Source organism: Odontesthes bonariensis, chromosome 11 (genome assembly GCF_027942865.1).
Source record: "Odontesthes bonariensis isolate fOdoBon6 chromosome 11, fOdoBon6.hap1, whole genome shotgun sequence".
NCBI classification, from domain to species: domain Eukaryota; kingdom Metazoa; phylum Chordata; class Actinopteri; order Atheriniformes; family Atherinopsidae; genus Odontesthes; species Odontesthes bonariensis.
In genome coordinates, this window is record NC_134516.1 from 22,342,910 (window position 1) to 22,361,036 (window position 18,127).

Genomic DNA, 18,127 nt, shown 5'->3' on the forward strand with positions numbered 1-18,127 from the left:
TTGGTGGACATGGACACACACTCTCTCACACACACACACACACACTCCTGCTTAAAGGAGACGTGCCGATTGCCGTTCTCTTCATGTGACGCATTCTCACCCTGATGGGAATTAGTGGTTTTAACATCCATGACAGGATGGAGAAAGAGGAGGAGAGGGTGTCATGGAGACGAAGGGAGAGGAGGAGGGCCCTTGGCGGCTGGTTACATAAATGACTCGTCTTGTCAATTAATCGTATTGGATTCCCTCTACTCAACTGCCATAGGAAGTGGGCTGGTCCCCGCGCACGTGGCTCGGCACGCGTGGTTCACACACACGTACACAACTTGTTTTGGTTTGCAATACTGTAAAGCAGCCTGCTTTACGCGTGTGATCCGGGCTACTGTGTAATTTGTGTAACGGGGGGAGCAGTTTATGTCCATATGGTTGCTTTGGCATACATCTTGATTTCAGAGGATGGGGATTAAAAATTATCCAATGAGCTGAGTGTGTGTGATTCAAAGATGAGTGAGGAAGAGGGAGGGAGAGGAAGTCGTTGTAGGGGAGCCAAAGCGTGCGCCTCTCTGTGTGTTGTGTCCGTTAGCTGTTGCTTTGAAAAGATGCTGCGGAAAGTCAATTTCTGCTCAGGCTGGCTGCCACTAGTTTGCAGCTGCAGCACTTCTCACCAGAAGTCTGTCTCGTTATTATTTAAAATGTCTGAGCGTCATGTCGCGTGCTCGTAAGAAAAACACAGCTTCCGCTCTCATATTTCAGGTTCGAGATGTCTTCACAACCATCTGTTCTGTTTTGCCCGTCTGTATGGGCGTCCTCCTTCATGCGATACACTTGACAGTTAGGTGTAAAGGAGAAGAAGTCGGCAGCAGTCTGTGGGGGGGTTGGAGAGATGGGAAGGAAAAAGGAGACGGTTAGTGGGGGGTGGGAGATGCATTGCATAACAGAAGGGTGATATGGACACACAGTTCAGCTTGATACTGGAGCCACCATGTAGCAGCGTCTGTCTTCAGGTGCAGCAGGGCCGCTGCAAGGATTTTGAGAGGCCGTGAGCTGAAGTACCCTCCTCCATGAAACTCCTCCCACTTTCACCAAATTTATATCACTCATTAGGATTTTCCCGCAAAAAAAAAATCCCAATTTCTATGGAGTGTCTCCTCGGTGTGGGATGTGTCGTGTGGATCCTACCACGGCGGGATTTGACGGAGGTACCGAGGCTTTTGGCGGCAGCACACCGTGTTCCCTTTTCTGACTGCGCTTCCACCGCACGCCCACTCTCACTCCTCCACTCCCTGCTGCATCCATACTGCCTGCTCACTCATCCAAAGGCTTTTGGATTAGGAGCTTTAGGAGAGCCGTTCGGCACTGCCGAGTGGAAACATAATATCTGGTCTCAAGTTCTGCAGGGAGGGGGGGGGGGGGGGGTGGGGGGGCATCCACCTCTTGGCATGCAGACACACTGAAAACTCCTGAATGGTCTGCAGAGGTAAAAAGCAGTTGGGTGACTCAGCAACTGAACAGGAACTTTGAGGACTTTTTTTTCAGAGCGCTCCTCTCCTCAGCTGTCGGCCGCCTTCTGAGAGCTTGTCTGTGTTTGTCTATGAGTGAGACATGATGACTTCAACTACAAGCAAAGTTCTGCGTGGTTAAATCCCTCTTAGCACACAAGCATGACATCCCATTGGCACCGACACACACTTCCCTGAAGGCACAATAAATAATCACGACAGTTCCCAGGGTAGTTCGAGACGCGCACACACACATTTTCTTTACTTTCTCTACCTGACCGGAGCAGTGCAGCACCTACTGTATGCACACTCACAGATTTCCTCCATCTCCTCCCCATGTTCTCACACCCACACCATTAAACGTCTCACATGGGAACACTGAACTCCCAGAGTTATTCAGGAATGGCCATAAATGATCTATTCCTCTCTAGTTTTCTGAAACTCTCTGGTCAAACCCTGTTGCACTACTTTTACCTGTCAATTATTAAAGAAGGTAAAGTGATGAAAGTGTAAAAATAACATGCTGGTGTTTAATAGAGACATTCTCAAGTTGGTCCTGGGAGCATTTAAAAACCTTTGCTGGAAGTGGTGAGGACATGAAGGGTTGGTTATCTGAATTATGAACCAGAAATGGCACGTGAACGGTACCAGCATCCCCCTTTCCTTTGACGAGGCAAAGGGAGACACTTCAGTGACAGCATTGTTCAGGTTTCTCTCCTCCAGCACTTAACTCTGATTTGAGGAAGAGAGGGAGAGACAGAGAAGAGGGGGATGGAGGAGTGGTGATGGAGCGCAAAGGGGGCAGGACTTTTTCTCTCCGGGTCCTATTAAGAGCAAACTTTGTTTTTGTTCTCCAAGTTCAGCTCAGTGCTCTCCAGGCTGCACACAGCTCCGCTCTGCTGCTCTTTTCCTTTCCCATTTTTACTCAATGGTTTTGTTTTCTCGCCTGTTGGTTACTGCTGTGTGTTTTTGCATGGGGGATCTGGACACCGGGAGGATGCGCATTTTGGAGGGACAAACACTCAAAGTTGTCTGTTCGGCCGCTCCGAGGCTGTTTTAGCGGATACATAAATGTTTTTCGTGTTGGAATGAACAATGGTGTGGCTCCTTGGTGCTCTGAACGGGGGTATGCTCTTATGTCGGCTGCAGCTGCTGCTCTGCGTCGTGGAGTTGGAGCTCGTAACCGGGGTGTCTACTTTCCAGGGTTTCTATCTTCCACCTGCAAGCGGGTCGCTTCTTACACCTGCCCGGATGACAGACGGAGTGGTGCGGACCATTGACCGGATTTACCACGGAGGAGGGAAGGTTGGCTACCTTGTGTACCTGGATGGGAGCCGCTTTCAGCTGGACATGGAGCGGGATGAGTCGGTGCTGTCGCATCACTTCAGCCCACAGTATGTGCTCGCTATGATGGGGCAGAGCCCAGCGCTTGTGCAGCGGGAGTGCGCGTACCGCGGGACGGTGAACTCCAACCCGGAGTCACTGGCAGTCTTCAATCTCTGCGGAGGGGGTCTCGAGGGCTTCTTCGCCGTGAACCAGTCACGCTACACCATCACGCCTATCATTAGGGCAAAGGGACACGAGCAGGACGTGCGCGCCCTCCAGGACAAGGACGCGGAGAGCGCGCTCCACGCGTTCACGCGCGAAAGTTTCAGCTTCGAGGCACTGAGTGAAGGGCGCGAGAGCTGCGGGACGCACGACGGGCGTAGAGGACGCAGAGATGCTCTGGGGAAAAAGCGGAACAGAGTTCGTGGGAAGGGGAAACGGGACAGGGAGGCACTCGCTACGGAGGATGACCACGACTCCCGCGGGCGGAGATGGTGGAGCCGGCTCGCCAAAGCCGCAGCTCTGGATCCGGGCGCGCGGCGCAAGAGGTCAGTGTCCCGCGCCAGGCATGTGGAGCTGCTCTTGGTGGCGGACGATACCATGACCAAGAAATACGGCAAGGACTTGAACCACTACCTGCTCACACTGGCCTCCATCGCCTCTAAACTGTACGGCCATGCCAGCATCGAGAACCCCATCCGGATCTCCGTGGTGAAGGTGACAACGGTCACCGAGAAGGAGAAGGGGCTGGAGGTGTCCAAGAACGCGGCGGCGACCCTGAAAAGCTTCTGTAAGTGGCAGAACCAGCAAAACCCTCTGGATGACGACCACCAACATCACCACGACGCGGCCATCCTCTTCACCAGGCAGGTAAACAAACACCCCCTCGCTTTACGCGCCTCCACCTGTCCACTCTATGCACCTCGCACACTCGCGGAGGCGCCGGCTCAGCCTGTCCTCTCACGCAGGGGAGAGATATGCAGCTTTCAGCACTGGTGTGATGCCAAGGTAGTGAAGTGACGAAACTGTTTTTGTTTCGGTGGTGCACGCGGTGGCAGTTGGTTCACTGTTACTAAGCGCTTTGTTGGAGCCACGGAACACGAATAAACACGCATGAATGAAAAAGCTTACATGGCACATGTAATGTCTCTTGTCAGCACTTCCCACTTGAATTACAGCTGATCAGAAGTGTAGCTTGCACAACCTGCTTATGTTCACCTAAAAAAAAAAAAATGTTTTTCTTTAATCTTCTTCATATATGTGCGTGTGTGTATACGTGCGTAATGTGGCGCGGCATCAATGAAACAGCCTTTTAAAATAACCATTTCCTGTGCCTGGTGATTTTCTAGGCAGGCTCCTCTGTCTCCAGCCTCCCCCTCCCAGTCCCTTGACAGCCTTGGAGTATGTGTGATCTCTCGCGCGTGCTCGCCGCCATGCACGCACATTCTTCTCAGGGCAGGAGATTTCCAATCAGCTGCTGGTTGCGTTGCAGAAATATCTCCATAACTCCCCTGAAACTGCATTTCATTTGGGAGACATCACAGTCTTGCTTTCCAACTCTTTTATTCTTTCTCTCATCAGTCTAATCTGTACATATTTTCCCTGTTATGTTTCCAGTGTCTGTCAGCTGGGGCTGGGAACTGTCCATAGCCTGTATAAGCTGTCAGAAAAACAAATATCCACCCTGTTAGAAGCTGTACCATTACTGAGACCACACTCATCCATTGCTTCTTTCACCATCCCTTTCTCTCCCCTCCCTCTCCTCACTCCCTCCTCTATAACTGCCAGGTCCAAAGCCACAGGGCAGCAGCAGATCTGCTTGCATTTCTTTACCTCCTTGGGTGTGGCTTCATGGTGGTTAACTCCAGCTTTGCCTTGGACTGCAGAGTGCTTAAGTCATGCAAGGTCTTGTCATGGCTTGGCCAAAAAAGCACGCAGAAGTGGTATTACCACGGATCTCCCGCACTTGAGCATAGTTGGCAAGGCCACCGGTAGTGCATACCTGAGGTCAGCACGCTGGCCATGTGGCACAGCTGCTGTGTGCCAAACACCTTGTGGCTCCTAGTAACCCCTATTGCCACTACACCTGCAGGAGTGTTAGTGAAAGAGCTTCGGCGAAGAGGAGTGAAATCCTCGGATGTTTGGTTTTGGCTGGGTTGGGAAGGGTCAGGCGGGCATGGAAACAGGAGTCCAGATACCGAGAAAGATTCAAAAGAGACAGGAAGCCCTTGTAAAACATGACGGGCAGTGTACCATGATTTTTCTCCTTCTTACTGCTGCAGCTTGGATCTTTTGAAAATACTCATGCTTACCTTTGTGTTGCACATCCACCCAGTTGTTCCATTGGTGTGAATAATCTAGTAGGGCTCAGTTTTGGACAGCACCAAATTAAAGTGTTTTAGAAGGTGGCCAAAATCTATAAGCCATAGAGTAATGTGCCCATGAATGGCACATGTTAGCTTCGTAGTAGCATATCAGTAAACACTGAATTTGTATCTCAACTGTCTCAGTGTTTGCATTATAAATAAACCTGCTTCTGGACCTTCTACAGGAAAGAAAATTAGCCTATAGACGCCTAAATCATGCAGAAGAACCACTAAGTTAAGCTTTGGGGTCGTGATCTCAAACCATCACCTCCCTTCAACCTTTGAACTCTTTGGCTATTAAAGGTCATTATCAGGATTCTTTTGTGCCACTTTGTTGACCATTTTGACAGGCAGAACTAAGGTAGCAGCTCCAGGGGTTTATTTTGAAAAGCCGCATTCCTGTGAGATTGTCTTTCTTGAGGGTTTCTTGTCCATCCGTATTACCGAAACAGGTTCCACAAAGATGTAAGTAAAGATGCTGTTGTCATGAAACTATGTTCATTGGCCTCCCATTCTTTACGATAATCCCACTCTCACATTTCGCCACTAATCATTTTGTGAGTGGCTGTCAGAAAAAGTCAGAAAATGTCCAGAGCAGCACAAACAGAATGCAGGCCTTACTGTTTCCACTGACAGAGAGCCAGTAAGGAAATAACAGAATTTGGCTCCTACTTTGCTGCATTTTGAGCTGGAAAAAAAACAAGCTTGGCGTACATAAAGCATGAGAATGTGTTAACAGTTTTCTCTGGAAAATAACTTGCAGCCTAAATGGAAATGGTGAAGATTTGGCTGCCTCTGAATGTCAGAGGTGTAAAATAATTGGATAGTAGTTTACATCTAAAAATAGCTCTTCTTTCAGCAAAGTATTTGAAGCAACTTTGAAGTGGATCCCAATTTTTGTAGTGCGCTGAAGTAAATCTCATCATGAGCGTTGAGTCAGACCGTCCCATTGTTCCCACATGGGAGTGCACAAGGGCACAGAGTTGGAGGGAGCTCGCCTCTTTGTGGCTGGGTCCAATTACACCAACACCCCGTACTCGCTGTGAGCTGACCCGTGTGGCAGTGTCACCCAGTTCCTCACATGCCAGCACCGGAACAAAACAACGGGCGCATTGAGGGGACTCGGGGCACTTCTGAGTGTGTATCTGTGCATGTGGGAACATTGAATGTTACGCATGGTTGTGTTGTTTTGAGCTCGGACAGCAGACAAAGCGCCACTATAAGTCGGCCAGAGTTGTGGAGATACTGACGTACGTGCGTGTCTTCACTTAGCTACACATTTTCTTTTTCATTTACTTTACACATAGTTAGGTTTTAGGATACAAGCTGATTTAAGGGCTGATCTTTTGTGCACAAGTTGATGTTACAGGACTGTCATTTGACTCAAATCATTTGGAAATGTACCGAAAGGATGGAGTTCACATTCAGCTTTATTTGTTACAGTCGTATAGTAGAGGTTAGATCAGAGAGAGAAACCAGAAAACAAGGAATGAAGCCAAATAGTTTTTATGACCAAAGGACTGGAAGGCATGGCCTGATGAATGAGGAAATGGGGAGAAATGTCATAGAAAGTAACATGTTGATGAAGACACAGCCTGTACCTGTGATCTGTTTTGTCTACATAGTTACTGTATGTCATTTACCCTCTCCTCTGTGTCTATACATTAAAGTGTACATTTCCCAGCCCTCGCCCCCATCACAGTCAGTCCCACTGTTTGTTTTAAATGCTCTTGATATTTCACACGTCCTTTACTTCGTCTGGCATATGTTGACAACCTGCAGACAGCTCCTGCATCCCAAACCCTCGACTTCGGCCCCTTGTCTGTCGACTTTATGCAACTGGCCAGAGAACTCGGTCTGTCCTGTAACAACACTGACTCTTCACACTGAGATGCATGGGTGACTTTAAAGCCCACTACTGTTTGCAGTCATGGTCAAAAGCACCTTTTGAACGCAGACCTTTGGCTGGTTCATGTGCTCATTCAGAGAAAAATAACATTTCTTCGAACAGCATGGAACATGACATCCTATCTCGAATACTGTTTTTGGAGCATCAAAGCATTGGTGTTATGTTTCTAGGGAGCGTCCATCTTGCCAGAATTCAACTTATCAGTTTCTGATAAAAAAGCATGGGTGTTCTTACCATTTACTAAACTGAACTGGCAGCTGTGGATGAACTTCAGATGTGACAGCAGTCAACACCAGCAGATCCTGAGGAGGTTAGTGCTTCTGCAGCATCTGAACTGGGGAGTGTTTTGTCATTGAAACGAGTACAGAACAACACTCAGTGACTCAAACAAGTCTTTGCTCTCCAAAAGAGTTTGATTTTATCATTTGCTTCCATTGAAAGCGCTTCATTGAACTGATTAGTTGAAGTTTGCTTGTGTTAGACAAAATGTTAGGCTCGTCCCGTCACCTGTCGACGGCTTTTTGAAAATCCCTCTTCTTTACCGAACTGTTATGAAATACATAGAGATGACTTCCCTTCTGTGGTTAATCCTCATTGAGAATTACCAGCGAGTATTTAAAGTTTTGGTCATTTGCTACCATCATTGTGTGTCAGTGCTGGTTATGTTAGAGGAGAGTAATGATGGCCTGATAAAGAATGAGTAGAATTTTTCACTAGTCGATCCATAAACCAAGCGTATGAGTACACTGCTTATTTGACTGCTAGTGGCATGGCAATGGTCAAAGCTTAGAAACATTTGGGTCAGACCTAGTTTCCATTATTGGAAAATTTGAGTCACCTTTAAAAGGATTTGCAATGGCATAACTGTTATAGGGAAAAGATTGTGTCACAAACGTGTTTTTTTAGTGATTTTGGATGTGCTCCAGGAGTCTACAACATGCTAACAAAGCGGTGTGGGTGCTGCATGGTTTAAATATTGATATAAAATCATAAGTTTAGCTGCTTTTGTATGTTACATTGAACTCGAAGCACAGTTTGGTGGGTCATAAAACTGGGAGGACAAATTGCCTGATAATGTTTCTCCCTGAAAAGTTTAGAGTCCATAACTATGTTAGTCTGGATGAAAGCGGTGGATGAAAGATTGATGTTTCAGCTGTAGAGCGCAACAATTAGCCTTTTTTCCTAAGGGACAATAAAGGAATACACGCAGGTCTGTGTTGTCTCTCATCATCATTGGTGGCTACCCGTCTCATCAATGGTTGCTTTTCATCGGCTTTCGGGGGATCTCACGGAGTGAGCTACCCACTTTGGGCATGAGGGACTTCTGTGTATGTGTGTGTCTGCGTCTGGCTCTCTGTTTGTTTAATACCAGAGTTGGCTTAAGTTTCAAGTGGTCTTGTACCTCTCACACACATAAGCACAGCTCTGATCGTCTCCTGACCTTTGCAGCCAGCTTGCCACCTGTTCTCCTGTTGTTTCTGCCAATATTACTGTAACCCCTTGTTCTCTCAGTTCTTCTCTTTAATTTCCGGCACTACCCCATCCTTTCCCCCAGGAGGCTGATTCTGAACTTATTTTTGTTTCCCTCCTTCCATCTCCATCTTTGCTCTTTCAAGGCCTTTGGATGAAAGCAACTCTCTGCGGAGACTTGGCAGACGGGAGAAGTAAACAAGTAGATGTGAGTTTTGGGGTTCTTTCAGGTATTATTAATCTGTAACAATTCAACTAGAGATCCCCAAATTTTACCCATGTTTCCTGTTACATTGTGCTGTATCAGTAAAAGCTGTGCATACATGACATGGGGAAACAAAAACAGCTCTCGTACAAGAGCCTGGGAGGAGATGAATGAATAAATAAATGATACCGAGTGAGTTGTAAAGAGGAGTGAAACAGTGTTGGAAAGGGGAAACAGAGAAAATAGAAAGATTAAAAAGGGCTTCCCTCTACAGTTTTTGTGCTTGTCTGCTCACAGACGAGTAGAGAGAAACTTCAGCTCTGTTTGGCTCTCGGTGGCCATCCATGCAGTCAGAATCGGCCTTTGTTTGCTCCGTGCGTATCCGGCAGTCAGCTGGCAAAAGCACGCACAGTCTTCCTTTACAGTTGATTCATGTGTTTTGTGCGTGTCCAGTAAAGTGTATGTGTATGTCCTGATTCCTATACAGTTTGTATTTGCAAGCATTTTATAGCTACTAAGATGTAGTTATCTGTGTGTGTTTGTGTGTGGGTGTGTGTGTTTATGTGTGTGTGAGATGGTTCCACCCAGTCAATCATCTGTGTGAGTGCACACACAAGGGAGTTTGTTCCAACGCGATCGGCCCGGAACGGGTAAACACCCTCCCCACAGAGCCTCTCACACGACCCAGCAGGCCTGTCAGCACCACTTAACATGACGATTCATCCTTTCCCTGGGATGTGTGTGTGTCTACAATCTCAAGCGCACATGCATGGACGTCTGTCTCTTGACGCCGCTGCTCAACTGTGGGCTGAATGTACATTGGAGCCTGTTGCAGTGTGTGTACGAGCACTCGCAATGGCTCATGTGCAGGAACATGTGCACTGATGTGACGGTACGATTAGCTGATTGATCTGTGCTCTCAGAGGGGCCCGACTGTGCAGCCCGAGGCCTCGTCTACATGGACATGTGTGGGAATGAAAAGACGGATCGATGCTGTGTTCTCGCTGAAAGGCAGACTGAAAGATTTCCCTCACAACAGCATCAGCCCCCAATGATTCTGATTAAAAACATGTTGATAAAAAAGAAAAAGGTGGCAGATGCAGCTTTAATCTTAGGTGTTGCACTTAATGACCTGAACAGCTGAGAGCATGAAGGGAACAATGACCCGTTTGTGGAAAGTCAAGTTTTTAATCAGCATTTAGTTTCGCATTTGAACGCACAGCTGATATACTGACGATTATCTGGCAACACACTTTGAAAACAGTTTAGAAAAGTCCCGACACTGATGGTTTTTTCGCGCTTTTTATGTAGATGTTGATTTAAACATGCTGTGTTGCCTTTCTGCAGGACCTCTGTGGCCACCACTCCTGCGACACCCTGGGCATGGCAGACGTCGGCACCATCTGCACCCCTGAGAGAAGCTGCGCTGTCATCGAGGATGACGGGCTTCACGCCGCGTTTACTGTCGCACATGAGATAGGTAGGCATGGATGCACCCGTATATAAAACAACACAATCACTCCAGGGCACGCACATCTGTCAGCACACCTCTCTCATGGATTAATATCACATCATTCACCTCATAACCTGAGCCCTCGGTATGTTTTCTTTGCTCATTTTTCCTGCATGTGCGTATTCCGAGACAAGTCTGGTCATTTCTCACATTGCTGACATTCTGTGCTGCGCTGACAGAAAGTTTTCAGGCCGTTCAAGGTTTCCATATTTTGTAGTGTCTGAACTCATCTTAAAATAGATTTGTTTTTTGTTTTTCCCCCATCTTTCTACACACAGTTGTCAACACCAGCTTTAAAAAAAAACAACTTATGAAGTGTTCATCTGATTAAAAAGAAATAACAGACTAAAATATTCCGATTTACATTCGGATTCAAACCTTTCTCTCAGTGCTCAGTTGACTACTTGCTCTATAATTTTCTCCATGTGTCCTCCATCCTTTACATCACCTGTTTCCCTGTGCCTCAGGTCACCTGCTCGGCCTGTCCCACGACGACTCCAAGTTCTGCGAGGAGCGCTTTGGGGTGAACAGCGACAAGCGCCTCATGTCCTCTATTCTCACCTCCATCGACGCCTCCAAACCATGGAGCCGCTGCACCTCAGCAACCATCACTGACTTCTTTGACGACGGCAATGGTGAGTGTGGATGAAAATTTATAACAATGAAAAGCACTAGGACACAAATACAGAATGGACAAGTTCTACCTGCGAGGGGAAGATCCATTCATATTATTCACAATCCTTTTCACTTCTTTTAATAATGAAGCTACAGAGCAGCCAAAGCCAAGTCATGCTTTGTGCTCCAGTTTCATCAAGCAGTATCAGTCATGACAGCTATAAAGCACTACTGTTGACATTTTTCTCAGCAGTTCCATGCCTTTTGGCGTAATTCATGTACCAACAACATCATTTCAGTCTTGACAATATCAGCTGCTGCTGCTCACCCTGCACTTTTATTAAACAAAAGCTCACCCAGGCTACATTCTGCTGTTGGACTTCTCCCATTCTCTACAGCGTTGCCTTTTTTATTTCATAAAATATCTGCAAAGTTACGAAGCTCAAAGAGTACACCAAAGGGAGTTGTTCTCTCTACGACAGATGGTGCTGCTCCTGAACAACCTGAAACATGTTGTTTGTAGTCCAGGTTTTCTTTCTTTCCTCAAAAACGTCCCTACGAAACACATGCAAGACTGAACATGTAAGCATTTAAATCTATCCTTGACCCTTACATTAAAATTCTGAATGCATTTAATGTCTTTAAAATTGTCTTCTTTTTCTTTTATGCTCCATTCCAGCCGAATGTCTCCTCGACTCTCCTCGCCTGCCCCTTCTTGGCCCAGAAGAACTCCCGGGACAAAGCTACGACGCCGTCCGTCAGTGTCGCCTGGCCTTTGGCCCCGAGTACACCGTCTGCCCGGGCATGGATGTATGCTCTCGGCTTTGGTGCGCCGTGATACGCCAGGGACAGATGGTGTGTCTGACCAAGAAGCTGCCGTCGGTGGAGGGAACGCCCTGCGGGAAAGGACGCATCTGCCTGCAGGGAAAATGCGTGGACAAGACCCGCAAGAAGCACTACTCGGTAAGAGGGGTGGATGTCACCAGAATGTGAGAAACACAGGGGACATTGAGATGGGGAAGAGACCATTTCTAGATTTGTTTGACAAAGATCTGCGTAGAAAACAGAATAATCGTATCATTCAGTACACAGAGATGCTTTTAAGAGAGAGATCCTTTATGTGGCTTCATTGTGTGGCCTGCTTTATTTATGCTACTGACTGCGCTGTGAGTTCCCGAAGCTTCATTCATACACATCTAATTTAGGTTCGTCTTGAAGGAGTTAAGGGACCATATCTGTTCTTGGCTGGCTCTCCAAACTTTTTGCGTATCAGGGGAGGAAAAGACATTAAAAGTAAAAAAGGATGGAAAAGAAAAAAAAAGGAAAGAATGTTTTCTCCATGTTTGTATGTCACATGACGTTTGATGAGCCTAACTCGCTCCTTGGCAGCGGACTGCTTGTGTGGATCCGGCCCAAGTTCTGCCTGGCCTCCTTTTCTCTGCCTTACTCGGTACCCCTTATTCCAACATTAAACCCCATCCCCCCATCCATTTTAGACTTCAGAGTCTTTACTCTACATATTTCTTTCAGTGTGATTGCAGATTAAGAGGAATCGGTGGAAAGAAGTGGTTTAAGTACAATAAAGACTTGTGAGTGGAAGTAAATGGAAAAGCTGTGTCCAAAGAGAGCTTGCAGAATTTGAGGATTAAAGCAAATCAACTTTGTCTCGTAAAAATGTTAAACACTACTTATGCAGTCAGTTTTATCACTTATGAGTCATATACCAGTGGTTGGAAAAACACAAAAATAAGTTTGCTACCTAAAGTATTTCATTCAGGCTGTTCCGCAGGGGAGCCACGTGAGCTTTAGGCCTACTGAGTGGCTACAATCAGACTTCAGTTATTATCACATGACGAGTGTCTTTTTTTTCCACACTCCAATGAATATCACATTTTTCTTGTTCACAGATCTGTCTCTGAAGGGCATTTTCCTACAACACGTGGTTTGGCTTGCGGCCATTCCAACTTCCAACATGTCTGATAAGCACTAATTGTTCTCTCTCATCTCCTTAATTTTTTTCCTCTTTATTTTCTTCCCTCTGATCTTTCTTCTTCTGTCATTTTCAACAACGCTGATATCGGCTTTCATCTACACCACCCCTTTCTCGGCTCTACGCTCCTGTGCTCCCTCTCTCAGGCATCCAACCACGGCAGCTGGAGTTCTTGGGGTCCTTGGGGTCCATGCTCCAGAACTTGTGGAGGAGGCGTGCAGTTTGCCCAGCGTTTGTGCAACAACCCGCCACCAAGGAACAACGGGCGCTACTGCACGGGCAAGAGAGCCATCTATCGATCCTGTTACGTCACTCCATGCCCGGCATCAAGTGAGTGTGAGAATAATGACATTATTGTCATAATAAGATTAACAAATACAATGTGTTTCAGCTCAAACTTCTCTCAATGGAACTTCTCTGCAGATAAGAGTTTCCGCCAGGAGCAGTGCGATGTGCGCAACGGTCCTCAGACAGATCCTAAAGGGGTGAAGACTTTTGTGGAGTGGGTGCCAAAGTACGCTGGAGTTCTCCCTAAAGATGTGTGCAAGTTAACTTGCAGAGCTAAAGGAACAGGCTACTATGTGGTGTTTTCCCAGAGAGTGAGTAAGGCGTGCGTCAAAGGGGGAGCTGTGTTTGTTGAAAAGGAGGACGATTAAAGATGATGCTTTCTGTTTTCAGGTGGCAGACGGGACGGACTGTCGTCCTCACAGCAGTTCGGTGTGTGTGAAAGGGAAATGTGTGCGCACAGGCTGCGACGGCATCATTGGCTCCAAGCTCCAGTTTGACAAGTGTGGGATATGTGGAGGTGACAGCACGGGATGTGTACGGGTAGTGGGAAACTTCACAAAGAAGAGGTGAGTTGGAGAGACAGTTGATGCAAAAACAAACGTGTTGAAATGGACATTTTTACAATTAGCTCAATCTTTAGGTAAAACAAGTTATGCCAGATCCAAAAGACGGTGCAGCTATTGGATGGTTCTGTTATCTATATTACTGTACATAGATCAAGTAATGATTAAGAGCATCATACATCCGGCACAGATCTGACCCCCTCCTCTACTTCTTCTCCTGCCACATAGCAAAGGCTACACTGATGTAGTGAAGATCCCGGCTGGCTCTACTCACATCAAGGTTCGTCAGCACAAAGCCAAGGACCAGACCCGCTACACTGCATACCTGGCCCTCCGACGGCCCAACGGCGACTACCTCCTGAATGGCAAGTTCATGATCTCCACCTCAGAGACCATCATCCCTCTCAACGGTTCTTTGCTTAACTACAGCGGCTGGAGCCAGCGGGACGAGTGGCTTCACAGCATGGGCCCCGCAGCCCTCCAAGAACCATTAGTGGTCCAGATTCTAGCTACAGACGCCAAAAAGCCCCTGGATGTCCGTTATAGCTTCTTCATGCCGCGGTGGACAGCTCCACAGCAGCCATCCGTTCTGAAGTTGGCCTCTTCCCAGAGCACCACGGCGACATCCACAACCACAAGAACCATCACTTCCACCACCACTCGCACCACTACATCTTCCTCTGCTCCCCCTACTCTGGTGCCAGGGCCACCTTCGGCTCTGAGTACCTCACCCCCAAACCCAGGGCCCCAGTGGGTAACAGGACCATGGATGATGTGCTCCAGGACTTGTGATAATGGCTGGCAGAGCCGGACGGTGCAGTGCAAGGACCAGGACGGGAAACTGTCCAAGGGCTGCATGCTGGGCGTCCGCCCCTCTGCATTCAAACACTGTCTGGTAAAGAAATGTTGAGGCAGCAGGACAGGACGAGAAGCAGTCTGTATAGGAAGAAGTTTTAATCTGTAGGTCTAAAATGGTCTAAACTGCTGGGTGTAGGACTATGAACCAATGAATTTAAGACTTAGGACCTTAAACAGGATTGTGAATGTTGGCAAATAAAGTCAGGACCAGACACAAGGAGATTTAGAGACAGACTGGCATGGATGTACATGACTATATGTATGCCAGAGGAATGACCTTGAATCATAGTCGCTATGCAGAGCACGAGCAGTGCAGAGAAGTGTCACCCTGGCATAGCTAATGATTTGCGTTGCATGTAATTTCCACATGGACAATAACTGATTGTCCTTACTGAAGCCTCCAAACCCTGGAGGCTTTGTGAGGGTTGTCCTGTAATGGCATGCGTGTCTTTTTATGCTTCCTCACGTTGTCACTCAACTCACACTTCTTTTGTCTTTTGTCATGAATGTGTCCGAGATGAGAGCCCCGACAACGGGAAGCACTCCACGTTGGTCATTTCTGCTCTAACGGCAGCCCTGTTCCAGAGCCCTCATGCTATCAGTCATGACCCTGGACTTTCAGGTTCTGTATCTTTGATCATAAGATATGCTGAAAGTATGCTGGAGAACACTGACTCGCTGGATCATCGGTAATCTTCGTAACCATCTTTTTAGCCATTACTAAGTAAGGCCTCTTCCAGTGAAGTCCATTAAATTAAATGGTGGTCTCCTATCTTCTGATAGCCAATCAGTGTTCTTCCCTTTAGGATATGTGGCTGGAAGTATCTGCATACGTATGATGGCCCTAGGTCAAGACCACGCATTTCCCAGACAATAAGAATCTTTGATGTACTGAACCGAAAACCACGAGGAAGAAGAAGAGTTTGATCCTAAATTATTTACCCGGATGCTAAGCATTATGATTCGAACAACTACAGTCTCCAGCTGAGAATGCAAGGAAAAGTGAGTTGATGACCAAGAGGTAATGGGGTCTCTCAGTTACTCTGGGGGCAAATGAGTCGCTCCAACTTCCAGTGTGTAAGCGATTAGGTTCTTGTCTCCGCTCGTGTTCCGGCTCTTCTCAGAAACTGATTGGGAAGAAGGTTTTCCTAAGACACGGGTTCTTTGATAATCATTTGTGCGGTGTAAAAAACGGCACCGTGCGATGGGAAAGAAACCGAACCATGACACTCCTTAAAATTTGCGGAGCATAAATTTGACTCGCAGGTTTGGGGAAATGCTTGAGTTGTACGCCTGTGTTGTGTGCCAGTTATATGTTATATGCTAACACATTCAAGTACCTGGGCGTGTACAGGTTGTACATGCTTAAAACATGTGTCTTCATTCTCAATTCCACTTTTATCAATCATTTGCTGGTGCTGGGAGTTTTTTTTTTATGTGTGTGAGTGTGTGCTGGTTAAAATCTGTTTGTTAATCTCTTAAGGACACAACGCTATGTATGACAATGTGTGCCCTGGATACTCGCAACGACAGCAAGAGAGATGCAGTCTTTACTGTCCTTCTTGCAATTCAACTCTTTCTTTGCTCTTTTACTTGTTTTACATCCTCTATTTGCAAATCATTTTATTTTTATATTTAGATAGAAACAAGAACTTTAACTGCACCAGAAATAGATCCTCTGAATCAGGGATGATATTGCAACAGCTTTTTGGAGCATTTTTAAAGCTTTGATCATACAACAAAACAAAACTTTTTACATACAGTTTGGGGTGATGGGCCAGGTTTTGAGAAGTGTTTTTTTAATCTTCTTACTTGCTTTCCTCTGTCTGTTAAATGCTCACACAGTTTGATTAGATTAGCAGGAAGCTGACTGGGCTCTGTCTTAACTGGCGCCGGACGTTCAATTTTTTTTTATGTGCTTTTCACAAAAGTAAAGAAAACTGACCCCAACTCGTGCGCTGGCTCTGAGGTGCAGGAACAGAAACACATGAGACAAAACACAACAACCAACGAAAACCAACAAAAAGAAAAGATGGAAAGATGTTTTCAGAAAACATTTCTGAACATTTTGACATTTCAGACGTTAAAACATGTCACAAACAAAGCAAACTTTGATGTTTTAGAACGTGTGAAGGGAAATGTGTTTTCTGAAACCAGGGGTTGCTTTTCTCTGTTTTTTCGTCTAATGATACTGTTTGTTGCACATCAGGGCTACTGTAAATCTCCCACTTCTGGTTAGCTTGAGCTAAGCTGACAGGCTGCTGTTTTCAGGGCTTATATGAGTGTGATATCAATCTTACTGACAATCTCAGAGCAACAATGCAAACAGGTGTATTGTCATATTATTCCTTCAAGAAAAAAAAAGACATAACTTTGTGTATAAAGAAGAGAAAATATGCTCTCTGATCTAATTGAACAACCCCTTCAAAATCCTTCACCCAAACTCATGTGATTTGCTAAAGGGTGCATTGAGAGTGTGCATCTGCCTCAGAACAACCTTCTTTTTGAGACAATATACTTGTATAAAACTTCATTTGTGTAAAAATGAAACATATTCTTGAAGACATTACCTCAGCTCTCGTGGTATAACAAAGTAAATAACATATCTAACTGATACTTTCCTGTCATTGTGTTGAAATACTTGGCCTGTGTGGCAGACCTCACCCGTTTGGCACCCATGCTAGAGAAAAAGCATTTTCGGAAACTACTCGACAAAGATTGGCGTACCACTCTTTCTCTCTCCGCCCCCTCGCACATGCAGATTTACTGACTCAATGTAGACGTGTTTGTACAATGAATAAATCTTTCATATATCTGTAAGTATTCAACCATATTTAAATTGAAATGTTCACACACAAGACGGTGAAGCTACCCAGCATTTACACAGCCTTCTGAGGGTTTCAGACACACAACCTACTCTCGCTTAACGACAGGAACGCAGCACTGAACTTGTAATTTATTGTTTGTACAACTGGTATGTGTGAATAAAAAAAATGACGAGATGAGTTTTATTTATTATAGTAATTTTGTATCAAATTACTGTTTAACTTAGGAATATGAGTGCTGAATCATTCCTATGTAAGAATATAGTGTTTTCTTTTCTAGTCATTCACATGAACATATGTATATAAAATCTATATATTTAAAGATCTTTGTGTCTGTGTCATTACATTCATCCTGGTGTCGATTTATAATTTGGTCACCGTAGAAGTGTTCCAACTGTTCTAATTAACTTGTTTGAGCAAGCGTCCCATGTATGAAGGCTGTAGTTCTTCGACTCAGGTTTGAGTCCTGGCCTGGAGCCCTTTGCTATATGTCTTCCCCCACTCTCCCTGCCCCCTTTCCTGTCTACCAACTGTCAAATAAAGGCCACTAGTGCCCAAGCTGTTTCTAATGAGTCACGATCATCACATGATATGAGTGAAATATAAAGGTAAAGGTCAAGTGGAGAAAACAGGACAATAGCTGATTAACATATTGAGGAATAAAGGTGACCACATCGTGCAATAAATACTGATGCACAAA

At 46.0% G+C, this 18,127-nt stretch overlaps 1 protein-coding gene across 1 annotated transcript; it reads left to right on the forward strand.

Annotated features, from left to right (window-relative positions):
- Positions 1–2,365: 2,365 nt before the first annotated feature.
- Positions 2,366–17,716, forward strand: adamts5 (ADAM metallopeptidase with thrombospondin type 1 motif, 5 (aggrecanase-2)). Its single transcript, XM_075477907.1, has 8 exons — positions 2,366–3,695; positions 10,123–10,255; positions 10,756–10,923; positions 11,583–11,866; positions 13,040–13,223; positions 13,317–13,492; positions 13,572–13,747; positions 13,973–17,716. Exons 1-8 carry the CDS (start codon positions 2,595–2,597, stop codon positions 14,652–14,654), a joined length of 2,904 nt encoding a protein of 967 aa, XP_075334022.1. The 5' UTR covers positions 2,366–2,594; the 3' UTR covers positions 14,655–17,716.
- Positions 17,717–18,127: the final 411 nt, after the last annotated feature.